Source organism: Amblyraja radiata, chromosome 14 (assembly GCF_010909765.2).
Source record: "Amblyraja radiata isolate CabotCenter1 chromosome 14, sAmbRad1.1.pri, whole genome shotgun sequence".
NCBI lineage: Eukaryota > Metazoa > Chordata > Chondrichthyes > Rajiformes > Rajidae > Amblyraja > Amblyraja radiata.
The window spans coordinates 8,660,271-8,674,866 of NC_045969.1; the positions used below are offsets into that span (position 1 = coordinate 8,660,271).

General features: G+C 44.6%; 1 protein-coding gene across 1 annotated transcript in view; it reads left to right on the top strand.

Annotated features, from left to right (window-relative positions):
* Positions 1-14,596, top strand: part of sim2 (SIM bHLH transcription factor 2) — an 89,527-nt gene that overhangs the window by 56,648 nt on the left and 18,283 nt on the right. The window contains exons 5-8 of the mRNA XM_033032442.1: positions 1,301-1,386; positions 9,035-9,234; positions 11,769-11,875; positions 13,069-13,216. Coding sequence (XP_032888333.1) covers positions 1,301-1,386; positions 9,035-9,234; positions 11,769-11,875; positions 13,069-13,216 — 541 coding nt within the window. The remainder of the gene's footprint in view (positions 1-1,300; positions 1,387-9,034; positions 9,235-11,768; positions 11,876-13,068; positions 13,217-14,596) is intronic.

Below are 14,596 nucleotides of genomic sequence, written 5' to 3' on the forward strand. Positions count from 1 at the left end.
AATAGTTTTATAATTTTCCTTTAGGTTTTCTCCTCTTCTTCCAGATGCAGCTCATTAGTCATCAATGTATGAGGTTTCCAACTTAGTTAACTCCTTTTGTGGTTTACTATTATGGCCTAAAGGTAAAGAATTCCCTTCTGCCTCAGTTCCTTCCCATACAATTCTTCAGCATGCACCTTTCACCTACCCTTCACCACACTTATACTCTAAACACCCACAAGGATTGCTGCTATCCTCAATCCTATACTATTCAATTGAGTTATTATATTTTAATTTTTTAAATATGCATGCATTAATGGAAACCCAGGCCAACTAGATTCCCAAATGTGTGGCTAATGTGGAGTTAAAAAAACAGAAAATATATAATTTAAAAAATAACAATTATAATGAATAATTATAAGTACATAATTTATTGTTTTCATACTGCACAGCACAGTGGCACAGTTGGTAGAGCTGCTACCTCACTATACCTGCGACCTGGGTTCAATCCTTATCTCGGGTGCTGTCTGTGTGGAGGTTGCGTGTTTTCCTTATGACCATGTGGGTTTCCTCCTGTATCCCAAAGACGTGGCGGGTTGTAGGTTAATTGACCTCTGAAAAAAAAGGTGCCCCCAATATGTTGGGAGTGAGTGGGCAAATGGGATGATTTTGAACTAGTGTGAATTGGTGATCGATGGTCGGCATGGGCTCGGTGTGCCAAAAGGCCTGTTTCCATGTTCTCGTTCTAAACCCCCGAAAAGACTCTTTTCCTGTTCAAGAAATACGTACATGCGTGATTGTTTTGAATGTTATGCCCCTATCCCACTTTGGAAACCTGAACGGAAACCTCTGGAGACTTTAGGCCCCACCCAAGGTTTCCGTGCGGTTCCCGGAGGTTCCCGGAGGTTTTTGTCAGTCTCCCTACCTGCTTCCACTACCTGCAACCTCCGGCAACCACCTGCAACCTCCGGGAACTGCACGGAAACCTTGGGTGGGGCGCAAAGTCTCCAGACGTTTCCGTTCAGGTTTCCTAAGTGGGAGAGGGGCATTAAAGACTAAAGTGTAATCTTTGACATATATAGTTCCATATCGTGCATGAAAAATATTTTTATTTTTTATATTTAATGAATAAAATGGTCCACCGCAGTTTCTGAGGGTAACCTGCACCATAAATCTAACCACATCTGGAGAACGAATGATAATAAATACCACAATAGACTCTTTATGGTTGCAATAGCCCAGTGGCTCTTGTACAATAACTAGCCTTGACTTAATAGCTTCAGAAACTCCTTGGATAATATTGTTTGCTCTTTCTTTCCAGAATACGAAATCGATCGTTCCTTCTTTCTGCGCATGAAATGTGTTCTGGCCAAAAGAAATGCAGGTTTGACTTGTGGTGGTTACAAGGTAAGGAAATGTAAAGACTAAGTTGAAAAGGGTACACATGAGTAATATATAACATTACTGTGGTCAAGTCCATAATCATTTGCTTCTTCCTTTGGGAGATACCCCCATTGCTTACTTGACTAAGACAACAACATAGCTCTCTTATTCGAGGACACCAGTAAGAAAACAAGAAATTATATATTTTCTTTTAATTAACTCCACGTTACCCGTGTAATATTTTTAAGCTACAACAAATATGTTGACTTTGTAATTTATAATCTTTTCATTTAATGAAGTATCACAGAGTGCTTCATTGACAGAGAACGTTTAACATTGAGTCACATATTAAGTTATTCTTGGTCATGGCTGGATTTTAGGGAAGCCTTAGCAGAGTAAAGAGGCACAGGGAGATTTAATACAAACCTGTGGGGTAACATTTTCACTCAGAGGGTGGTGGATATATGGAACCAGTCGCCAGAGTAGGTAGTTGAGGCAGGTAGAAACATAGAAAATAGGTGCAGGAGTAGGCCATTCGGCCCTTCGAGCCTGCACCGCCATTCAATATGATCATGGCTGATCATCCAACTCAGTATCCTGTACCTGCCTTCTCTCCATACCCCCTGATCCCTTTAGCCTCAAGGGCCACATCTAACTCCCTCTTAAATATAGCCAATGAACTGGCCTCAACTACCTTCTGTGGCAGAGAATTCCAGAGATTCACCACTCTCTGTGTGAAAAATGTTTTCCTCATCTCGGTCCTAAAAGATTTCCCCCTTATCCTTAAACTGTGACCCCTTGTTCTGGACTTCCCCAACATCGGGAACAATCTTCCTGCATCTAGCCTGTCCAACCCCTTAAGAATTTTGTACGTTTCTATAAGATCTGCCCTCAATCTTCTAAATTCTAGCGAGTACAAACCGAGTCTATCCAGTCTTTCTTCATATGAAAGTCCTGACATCCCAGGAATCAGTCTGGTGAACCTTCTCTGTACTCCCTCTATGGCAACTATAACAGTATTTAAACGACACTTGGACAGGTACATGGCAAGGAATGGTTTTGGGGAATATGGGCAAACACAGGCAAATGATCCATCTTAGATGGGGTATGATGATTGGCATGGACATTGGGCCGAAGGGCCTGTTTAATTTGTGTATGACTATGAGTTTGGGGAAGAATTGCTAAGCTAGGGACTTAGTTCATTTAAATGCTTGGTCACCCAATACAAATCAATAACAATATTAATTACAATTAATTCATTATTCAAATCATTTTTTACTGCTGGAAACATAACCTGATGAATATCCTCATTTTCTTCTCTGTGTTCAAATGCATTTTGTTTAGTTTAGTTTAGAGATACAGCGTGGAAATAGGCCCTTCGGCCCACTGAGTCCACACTGACCAATGATCGACCATACACTAGTTCTATGTTTCGCATCCTTCGCATCGAAGGGGCAATTAACAGAAGCCAATTAGCCAACATGTCTTTGCAATGTGGGAGGAAACTAGAGCACCCGGAAAAATCCCCACCTGGTCACAGGAAGAACGTACAAACTCCGCACAGACATCACCGGTAGTCAGGATCGAGCCCGGGTCTCTGGCGCTGTAATTTGCTCAACTCTACCACTGCGCCACTGTGCCGCCCCATTTCTTGGTGTGGTTCTGAGTTATGTAAAACAGAAACGCCCGGGTTTTAGTCTGAAGAAGGGTCTAGACCCGAAACGTCACCCATTCCTTCTCTCCAGAGATGCTGCCCGCCCTGCTGAGTTACTCCAGCATTTTGTGTCTATCCCAGGTTTGATATCTTGTTCTTCAGGATAGCAGAGAATCTTGGTATTATCTAAGCTAATCTTTGCTACCAACCTACTCAAGAGTAAAGACGCTGGTGGACAAGTCTGTGCTTGTCTGAGAAATCCCTCCAGTCAAAAAACTGCTAACTACAGTGGTGATGCAGGATTGATGGTAGCTCATGGGCTATATCCAACCAAGGTTTCAAAGATCTTTTATTGTCATATGCACCATAAGGTACGGTGATATGCGGATTACCATACAGCCATACGAAAACAAAAGCAACAGGACACACAAATACATAAAAGATAACATAAACATCCACCACAGTGGATTCCCCACATTCCTCACTGTGATGGAAGGCAAAAAAGGCCATTCGTCTTCCTCTTTATTTTTCCCGCAGCTCCCGCATCGGGGGGATCGAAACTCCCACGTTGGGGCAATCGAAACTCCCGCGGCTTGGAGTTCCCGATGTCGGTCTTTGGCTAGAGCCCACGGGCTCCATGATATTAATGTCTGCAAGCACCCATGGTTGGAGATCCAAGGTCGATCCCTGGCAAAGGGATCGCGGGCTCCGCGATGTTAAAGTCCCGTAGGCACCCGCGGTGGAGCTCTCAAAAGTCGGTCTCCAGCAAAGGCCACCAACTCCTCGATATTAGGCCGCAGTGCGGATGGAGATATACGATTCGGAAAAAAATCGCATCTCTGTCGAGTTAAGAGATTTGAAAAAGTTTCCCCCAACCCCCCCACCCCCCGCCCCCCACAAGCTAAAGAACACTAAAAACATACATTTAACACACACTATTTAAACACAAAGAAGGAAAGGACAGACAGACTGTTGGCGAGGCAGCTTCTGGCAAGAATATGCTTCTTCTGTAAAACGGGTGACCATCAGGAAAGTATTTTTCCATTTCTTAAAATCAACAATAACTCATGGTTTTATCATTTCTGAATGAGCCATTAATTTGAGCCAGTAGTTTAAAAAATTCACATCATTAAATTACCTGGTTAAATCAGAGGCATCTCCTGATGGCCACTGCTATGATTTATATATCAGTAGAAAAATTAGATAGCAGTGTTCAGAAATACAAGACTGTCCATCATCAGTTACGTGAGTATCCTGTTTGGGTTTAACTTTTGCAGTTTATATATATTTTTTCCACACTTTGACATGAATTTCATTGTTGAGGAAAACAGTGGAGGGCACTGGAGAGATACCAAACATTTGACCTGATACCAAAAATTATAATCACCTCTCTTGTTTGTCACTGGTTTGGAAATCATAATAGACAGCGTGTAGTCTTGAATATTGATTTGATAAAATACATCTCTTGATGCTCCTGAACACCTCATCAGTGATGTAACCTGGGGTCATTGGATGTTTCGGGTCTTTCAACATCAGACACCCTGATCCAGGTGACCCAGCCGTGGTTGATCATACCACGACTTGTGTTCAGGTGGCATTCGCTCCTCCCCATGGACCTCCTCTCCTGATCCAGAGCCATCTCGAGAGCGATAGCCCGGCAAAACCTCTGCAGCCAACCTCGATGGGTTAGGGTTAGGGTTAGGGTTAGGGTTAGGGTTAGGGTTAGGGTTAGGGTTAGGGTTAGGGTTAGTAGGGTTAGGGTTAGTAACCTTGCCTTCCAGCCCTGCTTACGGCAGTCTATGACCAGCTCTTCGTAGTTGGTCATCTTCCTCTCGTGGGCCTCCTCCAGACGGTCCTCCCACGGCACTGTCAGTTCCAACAAGACGATGTTTTTGGTCGCCTCTGAGACCAGGAGGATATCTGGCCTCAGGGTGGTCGTGACGAAGTGCTGTGGGAACTTCAGCTGTTTCGCCAGGTCTACAGAAAGCTGCCAGTCCTGCGCAGTCGCCAGGATTCCTGACGGATTCCTGACTGCTGTGGTTCTTGGCAGCTGCACTCCGGCCTTCACAAAAGTGATCATCTGGGTGGTGGGGCGTTCTCGTCTGCAGCTGCTGATTCCCATGCTGATGGCTTGTGCATGTAACTTTCACTGGTAGAGCTCAGTAATGCCCCTGTCCCACTTAGGAAGCCTGAACGGAAACCTCTGGAGACTTTGCGCCCCACCCAAGGTTTCCGTGCGGTTTCCGGAGGTTGCAGATGGTTGCCGGAGGTTGCAGGTAGTGGAAGCAGGTAGGGAGACTGACAAAAACCTCCGGGAACCTCACGGAAACCTTGGGTGGGGCGCAAAGTCTCCAGAGGTTTCCGTTCAGGTTTCCTAAGTGGGACAGGGGCATTACTGTAGTATTGAAAGTACAAAGGCAGAACAAAATTGTACTGTTGGGTGCCATGATTTGTATGTTTCCCAATATTCTAAAACGACAACTCTAAGTGCAACAACTTTATGACCATACACAGGAATATTGTAAGATGCATCAGTGAATACTACAAAATATGTTTAATGTGTGTAATATAAGGTGACTGAAGACCTTATTGAATTCTGTGTGCTGGCTGGATTATTGGTGGCATGCCCATTAGACCTTGTGCTATCCTTTCCAAATACTGATCCTGCCTGAATCTGAGGAGCGAGCTACTCACTGGAATCATGACATTAACACTGATGGATTGCCTCCCAATACTATCCAATAATTCCTGATTAGTAGGGGCATCTAAAGTTACGGGGAGAAGGCAGGATAATGGGGTTGAGGGGAAAAAATAGATCAGCCATAATCGAATGGTGGAGCAGGCTCGATGGGCCGAATGGCCGAATTCTGCCCCTATGTCTTATGGTCTTATAATTGATAGCTTAGCTAGTTTGTTCCCTACTCAGCCAAATATTTTTAGGTAAGGACTCCAGATATCAATTGTAGCTTAATAACATCTTGGGTCAGTTAACTCAGCAGACATCTGCTCCCTTTATCCACCTCCATGACTCAGTTCTGAATGAGGAAGTGCATTAATCAACATGGAGCTTGGAAAGCCTCCCTTATAAGTAAGATTACGTGGCAGTTGAAACATGTACAGTTGGATAATGATGGCTAAATAGAGACTCTCTGTCAACTCGAATTACTTTCATATTACAGGATGTGTTATACGCCGAGACATCCCATTACAATGAGGTTTTTGTATTCTTCGATTATTCTCATTTACCAGCTTTGTTTCAGGTTTTTCTGAAATTGAATTTGTCAATGTCTGCATTCCAACCATAGCGGGAAACTGGAATCTGGGAAAAGAAGTCAGTCAGCAAGAGTTTTCAGCAGGGCATGCAATTCCGGAGCTAGTGCAGGCCTGGTCACAGAACCATCACGAGCCGAAGAGAAAAGGGAAATCTGGGAGATAACAAGTTTTCAATGGTCTAAAATAATGCCCCACAAAGAAGATAAAGGAGAAGGGAGAGTTTATTTAGTCAGAGGGTGGTGAATCTGTGGAATTCATTGCCACAGACAGCTGTGGAGGCCGCCATTGGGTATTTTCAAGGTGGAGATTGATAGATTCTTGATTAGTACGGGTATCAAAGGTTATGGGGAGAAGGCAGGGGAATGGGATTTGAGAGGGAAAGATAGATCAGCCATGATTGAATGATGGAGTAGACTTGGTGGGCGGAAGGGCCAATGTCTGCTCCTATAGCTTAAGAACATAAATATGAATGAGAAAAATTATTGTGGAAGTATAGTCCCAGAGCTGTGCGGAGAAAGTAGGGGAGGAGTGAGACAGGAGATAGTGGTGACTTAGGTTGCATGAAGTAGGACAGTGGCAAATCAGTGACAGGGTTTCATTTGTCCACAAAGTCAGAATATTCTGCGAAGATCGCTTGGTAAAATATTTGGTTGAAATTATTGCAACACACTTAGCTGAAATATGACACAAGAAGTAACAGAATGGGAACCAATCAGCTTACAAGTCTATTCCTTCCCAGGATTCTAGAAACTGTTCCATGCAAATAACAATTAATAACCATGTCATGTAATTCCTTCAAAGTCAAATGCACTTTGAGAGGTTTTCGAGAGATGGCCCCAGACGCTATATAAATATGGAACCAATCCTGCCTTCCAAGATGACATGTTGGAATTTTGTTCTGTTCTCATGGGAAAGTTCCAAAGTGTCTATGTATCACCCGCTTGTTACATTATTGATCTTTGATGGACTCCTGTCCTCGCACTGATGTTTCCCTGATGCCAGCACCTCAGGATTCATCAATCAACCTTCAATCATCTGTCTGCCGTTATCCAAACAGACTTTAACCACATTCTAATTCATAGGTATACCCGAGCTCTGATTCAATGTCTTGACTTGGTTAGTAAAAAGAACAAAAATGTATTAAATTATTTTTACATGCATTTTTGCCCTTTAAAAATTTTACATTAATTTTTATTCTGATCCATATGAATGGTTTGATGTTTTATGGGTGACATGGCTCAACGTGCTTCCACTAATAACAGCAGAAAGACTGCGATACAGAGGTACTTGTGTTCTTGGTGTCTTCCATCTCCATTATAGATCAGTGGGACATGAATAGCAGACACACCACATTGTCTTTCTTCCATTTTGCACTGCGGAGTCATATGAATGGGTTTTCCCAGCTGACCTGCCTTCCTTTGTCGAATTCAACTAAAATATTTGTGGGGCATTATGTAGGGTGGCATGGTGTCGCAGCAGTAGAGTTACTGCCTTACAGCGCTAGAGACCAGGGTTCAATCCTGATTGTTTGTTTGCTCGTGTGTCAGGCGACGTATAGCTCGCTATTGACTTCTGTCCTCGTCTAACATGTTGACAGAATTGGTCGCCCGACACGTCACAGAGTGCATCGTGTCGCTGTTTCCGGGGATCGCCACGAGGAGGCTTCTGTCATGATCCCCAATCCTGATTACGGGTGCTGTCTGTAAGGAGCTTGCACATTCTCCCTGTGATTGTATGGATTTTTTCCGGGTGCTCCGGTTTCCTCCCACACTCCAAAGAGTTACAGGTTTGCAGGTTAATTGGCTTCAGTAAAGATTGGAAATTGTCCCTATTGTGTAGGATAGTGTTAATGTATGGGGATTGCTGGTTGGCGTGGACTCGACGGGCCGAATGGTCTGATTCCCTGCTGTATCGCTAAACTAAACTAATCTAATATTAACAAAAGTGCAAGGTAGACACAAAATGCTGGAGTAACTCAGCGGGTGAGGCAGCATCTACAGAGAGAAGAAATTGACAACGTTTCGGGTTGAGACCCTTCTTCAGACTGATGTCAGGGGAGGTGGCGGGACAAGGAAAGAATGTAGGCGGAGACAGTAAGATTAGTGGGAGAACTGGGAAGAGGGAGGGGATGGAGAGAGAAAGCAAGGGCTACCTGAAGTTAGAGAAGTCAATGTTCATCCCATTGGGGTGCCAAGTACCCAAGTGAAATATTACCTGCTGTTCCTCCAATTTGCGCTGGGCCTTACTCTGATAATGGAGGAGGCCCAGGACAGAAAGGTCAGATTGGGAATTGGGAGGGGGAGTTGAAGTGCTGGGCCACTGGGAGATCAGCTTGGTTAAGACGGACTGAGCAGAGGTGTTCAGTGAAACGATCGCCAAGCCTGCGCTTGGTCTCGCCAATATAGAGAAATTGACACCTGGAACATCAGTCTTAATACATTCTTTCCTTGTCCCGCCCCTTCCTCTGACATCAGTCTGAAGAACGATCTCGATCCGAAACATCGCCAATTCATTCTCTCCATAGATGCTGCCTCATCCGCTGAATTACTCCAGCATTTTGTGCCTACCTTCGATTTAACAGCATCTGCAGTTCTTTCTTAAATATTAACAAACGTGTACTGTTTAGAGCTATTTAACAGTGTTCACAATTTGAGACTTTTAAAAGAAATGCATCCGTTTTTAAATTAGATTAATATAGATAATCTCATCATGCATAGTTCAACATCAAATCCCCCTTCTCTGTAGGTCATCCACTGCAGTGGATATTTGAAAATCCGCCAGTATGTATTTGATGTGTCTCTCTATGATGGATGTTACCAGATTGTGGGACTGGTGGCAGTGGGTCACTCATTGCCACCCAGCGCTATTACTGAAATCAAACTTCATAGCAACATGTTCATGTTCAGAGCCAGTCTGGATCTCAAACTCATATTCCTGGACTCAAGGTAAGAGTTTCAAACTGATAAAGGCAAGTGGGCGGTAAACATTTTTTCAAATCTTCATTGTTTAATATTCTAAGGGTGATATGTTAGCATGCCAATCACACTTAACTGTTTCACCATCTCATTCCTTTCACTTAGAAGGATACATTTTGTGGGGCGATATCAAGGATCAGTTATCACCAGCTTACTCAGTTGTTGAGGTCTGACTCATGGATTACTAATTACCGAAGATTCCTATACCTTCAGTATATAAGATTTAATATAAGGGGGTATCCAAGTTGAATAGAAGGGTTATAAAACACTTCCAAGCATCATAACCAGGTAATTTTCTTGATCAACCCATTTGTTGCTGGGAGCCTGAGGTGTGGTAGACTCTGGTTGGACTATTGAATCTGAAGAAGGGTCTCGACCCGAAACATCACCCCCTCCCCATCCACGTTCTCCAGGGATGATGACAGACCCGCTGACTTACTCCAGCACTTTGTCTTCTTTTGCTGAATGATACCTTTTTACCCAGCTTCAGAGCATAGGGAAAGTTGGCACTTACATGAAACTCTCACTTGATGAACTTGATGGGGGAGAAATTCACTCAGATAGTTCCAAAGAAATGGCACCATGTGGTTTGCCACTGCCAAACCCACTGTGCACACATTTCAGAGTGACTTAGCACTTGTTAAGAATCTCATCTCCCCATTATTTTGCAGATGTGTTGTTCACCCAAGACTATATTTCTGGAGTTAAACTCACCCAGTGGCATCAACAGCAGTGCAACACACGATATATAACTGCAGTGAAATGTTCGGCAATGTCACTGATCTGCAAAATCAACTATTATTATTTACACTACCGACACCAGCTAAACTATGAACTGCCAACTGTTTTGGTTGCATTAGGGACTTTGAGCTTTTTTTGTATTAAGATTGCTTTTTTTTAATTGATCGAACATTCTTTGTTTATTATGTTGTCTATGAGTACCGGGTTTACAGATCTGTTATGCTGCTGCAAGTAAGAGTTTCATTGTTCCATTTCCGGTACATATGCCAATTAAACATAGAGTCATAGAGTGTTACAGCGTGGAAACAGGCCCTTCGGTCCAACTTGCCCACACCGGCCAACATGTCCCATCTACACTAGTCCCACCTGCCTGCGTTTTGTCCATATCCCTCTAAACCTGTCCTATCAATGTACCTGTCTAAACACTCTTGACTCTTGAAACCTCAGCTTTAACTAATCCCAGTAAATGAGGCCTTTCCTGCTAATAAGAATGGCTTTATCACAATGTTTGTATACCCACAAGTAGCGTACTATGTTTACTGACAGTAAGTAAGTAAGTAAGTAAGTAAGTTTATTGGCCAAGTATTCACATACAAGGAATTTGCCTTGTTGCTCCGCCCACAAGTAACAACATGACATACAGTGACAGTTACGAATGACTCAGAAAACACTAAACATTAATAATAATAAAACATTAATGATAAAACACCATTGATCAAGCATGTGAACCAACAAAATACCAGATCAAAGGGAGGCTACAGATTTTTGGCTGTTGAGTAGAGCAGTACCTGCAGCATTTTGAGTATTTCTTATCCAATGCAGCATTGAAAGGAAGGTCTGCATCAATTTGTCAGAAATGCCATCAGTCCAGTGTCTGTTTTTTTCCATAAATCAGTTTATTTATCCACCTCCCCAAAATTATAGCATCAATATTTGTCTCACTATATGTTCTACCAACCCTCTATGCAAATACATCCTAACTTCTCTTTCATTCTATTAATGATGATCTAAAATTTAAATCTTTCAGTTACCCACTGACCGATGGAAACAATTTGTCACTATTTACCTTGTGACCATCTGCACTGATCAATGCAACCTAACAAAGCTATTCTGGAGTCCCTCACCATTATCTCAGCCTCTCTTCCCCACTGGTCTTGACAATGCTTTTTACAACTTCTCCATGGTTAAGACCACCTTCTGAACAGCTGGAAGATAGACCCAAGGGGATTCCCTCTTTCTCCGTCCCTCCCCCACCCTAGTCACCATACTAGTTTCACTGTCAGCCCTGTCAGGTTTTATTGTCTGTATAACTCGTTATCACTTACCCTACAGCCAACAATGGACCATTGTGGGCTCCACCATTCCTTGATCATTGTTGCTTTTTTCATATCTTTCATTCATTTGTCCTATGCACCTTCTCTATCTCGTATCCCTTTTCCCCGGCTCTCAGTTTGAAGAAGGGTCACGACCCGAAAATTCAACTATTCCTTTTTTCCAGAGATGCCGCATGACCGGCTGAGTTACTCCAGCTATTTGTGCCTGTCTACGACTAGCAGCATCTGCAGTTCCTTCCTATACATTCGGAACAGCTGAAGCTGAATACAATATTCTAACTACTGCAAACCAATACTTTTGCTAATATTACCTTTCTTCCCTTTACTGTACTTTCATATGTATGAGGCCAGGGTCCCATGTCCTTAGCTTTATCTGAACTGCATTGTCATTTGCGCTGTTTAAATGATCTTATTGTTTTTACATTGCAGAGTTGCAGAATTAACTGGATTCGAGCCCCAGGACCTGATAGAGAAGACTTTGTACCATCACGTGCATGGATGTGACGTTTTCCATTTAAGATATGCCCATCATCTCTGTAAGTAGTAAGCCTCAAGGGCCTGTCCCACTGCACGAGGTAAATCAAGAGTTCTCCCGAGGTTTCCCCTGATTCAAACTCGGAGAATGTCCGTTGCGGATCCGTAGGAGTTTGTGAATGTCCCGTAGCGGCTCGTACGAGTAACGGTAGGTACTCGGGAAATCCGGTAAACTCGTGACGTTTTTTCAACACTGTGAAAAATGTCCACGAGTAAAAAAATACTCGTGATGACAAAAAATGTTACTTTTTACTCGTACGAGCCGCTACTAGACATCCACGAACTCCTACGGACCCGCTACGGACATTCTCCGAGTTCGAATCAGGGGAAAACTCGGGAGAACTCTTGAATTACCTCATACAGTGGGACAGGCCCTTAACTCTTGAAATAATACTCACTCCAGAACAATTTGCGCAAATCAATTATTATACAGTGATAAAAGTCAAAGCTTCCCATCATATTTCTAAGTTGATGGCAAGTAGGTCAATACTTTCAAGTGATCATTCTGGGTCAGGAACAACCAACTGCCTAAACACATGCAAGTGTTCAGTGTGGCCAACCACCTTTATAAGGGTGAACACCTTGCCAAGTGCTGGAAATTGGATCTGGTGTTGATAGGGATCCAGTGCTGGACTTGGTGGGCCAAAATGTCCATTTCACGTGGTGTGATCCAATGGCTCCAAATAGAGAGAGATCACTATGATCACATCTCCAAAACTACTAAAGGCAGCTCCCACCTTCCAGGGCAGCACAGTGGCACAGTGGTAGAGTTGCTGCCTCACAACACCAGAGACCCAAGTTCAATTCTGCCTGTGGGTGCTGTTCGTGCGGTGTTTGCATGTTCTCCCTGTGACCACGTGGGATTTCTCCAGGTGCTCCAGTTTCCTCCCACATTCCAAAGATACGAAGGCTTGTAGATTAATTTGCTTCTGTAGATTGACGCTAGTGTGTAGGATGCGAAAGTGGGTAACATAGAACCAGTGTACGGGTGATTGATGGTCGGCATGGACTCAACGGGCCGAAGGGCCTGTTTCCACGCTATGTCACCAAAATAGTCCGAAATCATCTTCCCCAGTTACATTTTTAAAGTGCACGAAATTCTCACTGAAGTTTGCAATGTGTTTTAATCGTCATCTGATGTGATAAATCTGGTGATTTAAAAAAAAAACATTTTCTTTTTGATTTATTCTGTAAGTGCTGGTCAAAGGACAAGTGACGACAAAGTACTACCGCCTGTTGTCCAAACATGGAGGCTGGGTGTGGGTTCAGAGCTACGCCACCATTGTGCACAACAGCCGCTCCTCCAGACCCCACTGCATTGTGAGCGTCAATTATGTTCTCACGTAAGTAATCACGTACTGTGTGCTCCTGGCCACAGACCTACAACAACGTTTGAAAGAATTAACATCCAAGAATGTGTAAGAATGCAAGCAAACCTAGAGGTGTAAAAGGCTAATTGGCCCATCTAATGTGTTCTTTTGGACTTCTTCTGCAGTTGTATAGGGCTCTGGTGAGACCAGAGTATTGTGTACAGTTTTGGTCTCCTAATTTGAGGAAGGACATTTTGAGTGGCGGCGCGGCTCTGGCTGCAGCGGCTCTCCGGCAGTCCTGTTTGTTTTGTGTTTTTTGGGTTGTTTATTTTCGTTTTGGTTAGTCTAGTTTTGGTTTTTAGTTTGTGTTTTTGGGGGGGGGGGGGGTTGAAACGGGGCTTGCTGTCTCTCCCTGCGGGGGAATGCGACTTTTTTGTCGTATTCCCCTTCTCTGCCTCCGTCTGCGCTGAGGCCTAATGGCGGAGCTGGCGACCTCGAGGCTCAGGAGGCAGAGCCCGCCAGGACTCGCACTGAGCTCGCTCCCGTGAGGACGGCCCGGCTCGGGGCTGGAACAGGGCTTTCGTGAGGGGCTGTGACGGCCGGCCCGAGGAAGGAACGGTGCTCCCGTCGGAGTAGCCGAGCTCGGGGAGGTACGGCGTTCCCAGCCCGAGGGAGGAGCGGTGCCCGGTCGGGGCGGCCCAGCCCGAGGGAGAGCGGTGCCCGGTCGGGGCGGCCCAGCCAGGAGAGCGGCCCGGTCGGGCGCCCAGCCCGAGGGAGGAGCGGCGCCCAGTCGGGGCGGCCTGGCGCGAGGGAGGAGCGGCGGCCTGGCGCGAGGCTGAGACGGTGGCAGTACTCACGTGAGGGCGATCCGGCTCGGGGCTGGAACGATGCTCCGGGGGCTGGGACGGCAGTTCTGGTGGCGGTGGCCTGAGACCGGGGGTTCGGCCGCGGGCCAGCGGCTGCGTCAGCAGGTCTGGTGAGCGGCAGCTTCGACTACCCCGGGCCGCGGTGTTTGAGCCGCAGGACAGGTTTTAACATCGCCCGGGGGGTATCGCCTCAGCGCAGAAGGAGAAGAGGAGGGAAGAGACTGCAGCCCTAAGACTTTTGCCTCCATCACAGTGAGGAGATGTTGGGTGGACTCACTGTGGTGGATGTTAATATGTGTTTATTGTTGTTTTTTATTGTATTGTATTGTATGTATGACTGCTTAAATTTCGTTCAGACTTCGGTCTGGATGACAATAAAAGGCTATTCTATTCTTGTGATTGAGGCAGTGCAGCGTAGGTTCACGAAATTGATCCCTGGGATGGCGGGACTGTCGTATGAGGAAAGATTGAAAAGACTAAGCTTGTATTCACTGGAGTTTAGAAGGATGAGGGGGTATCTTATAGAAACATATTAAATTATAAAAGA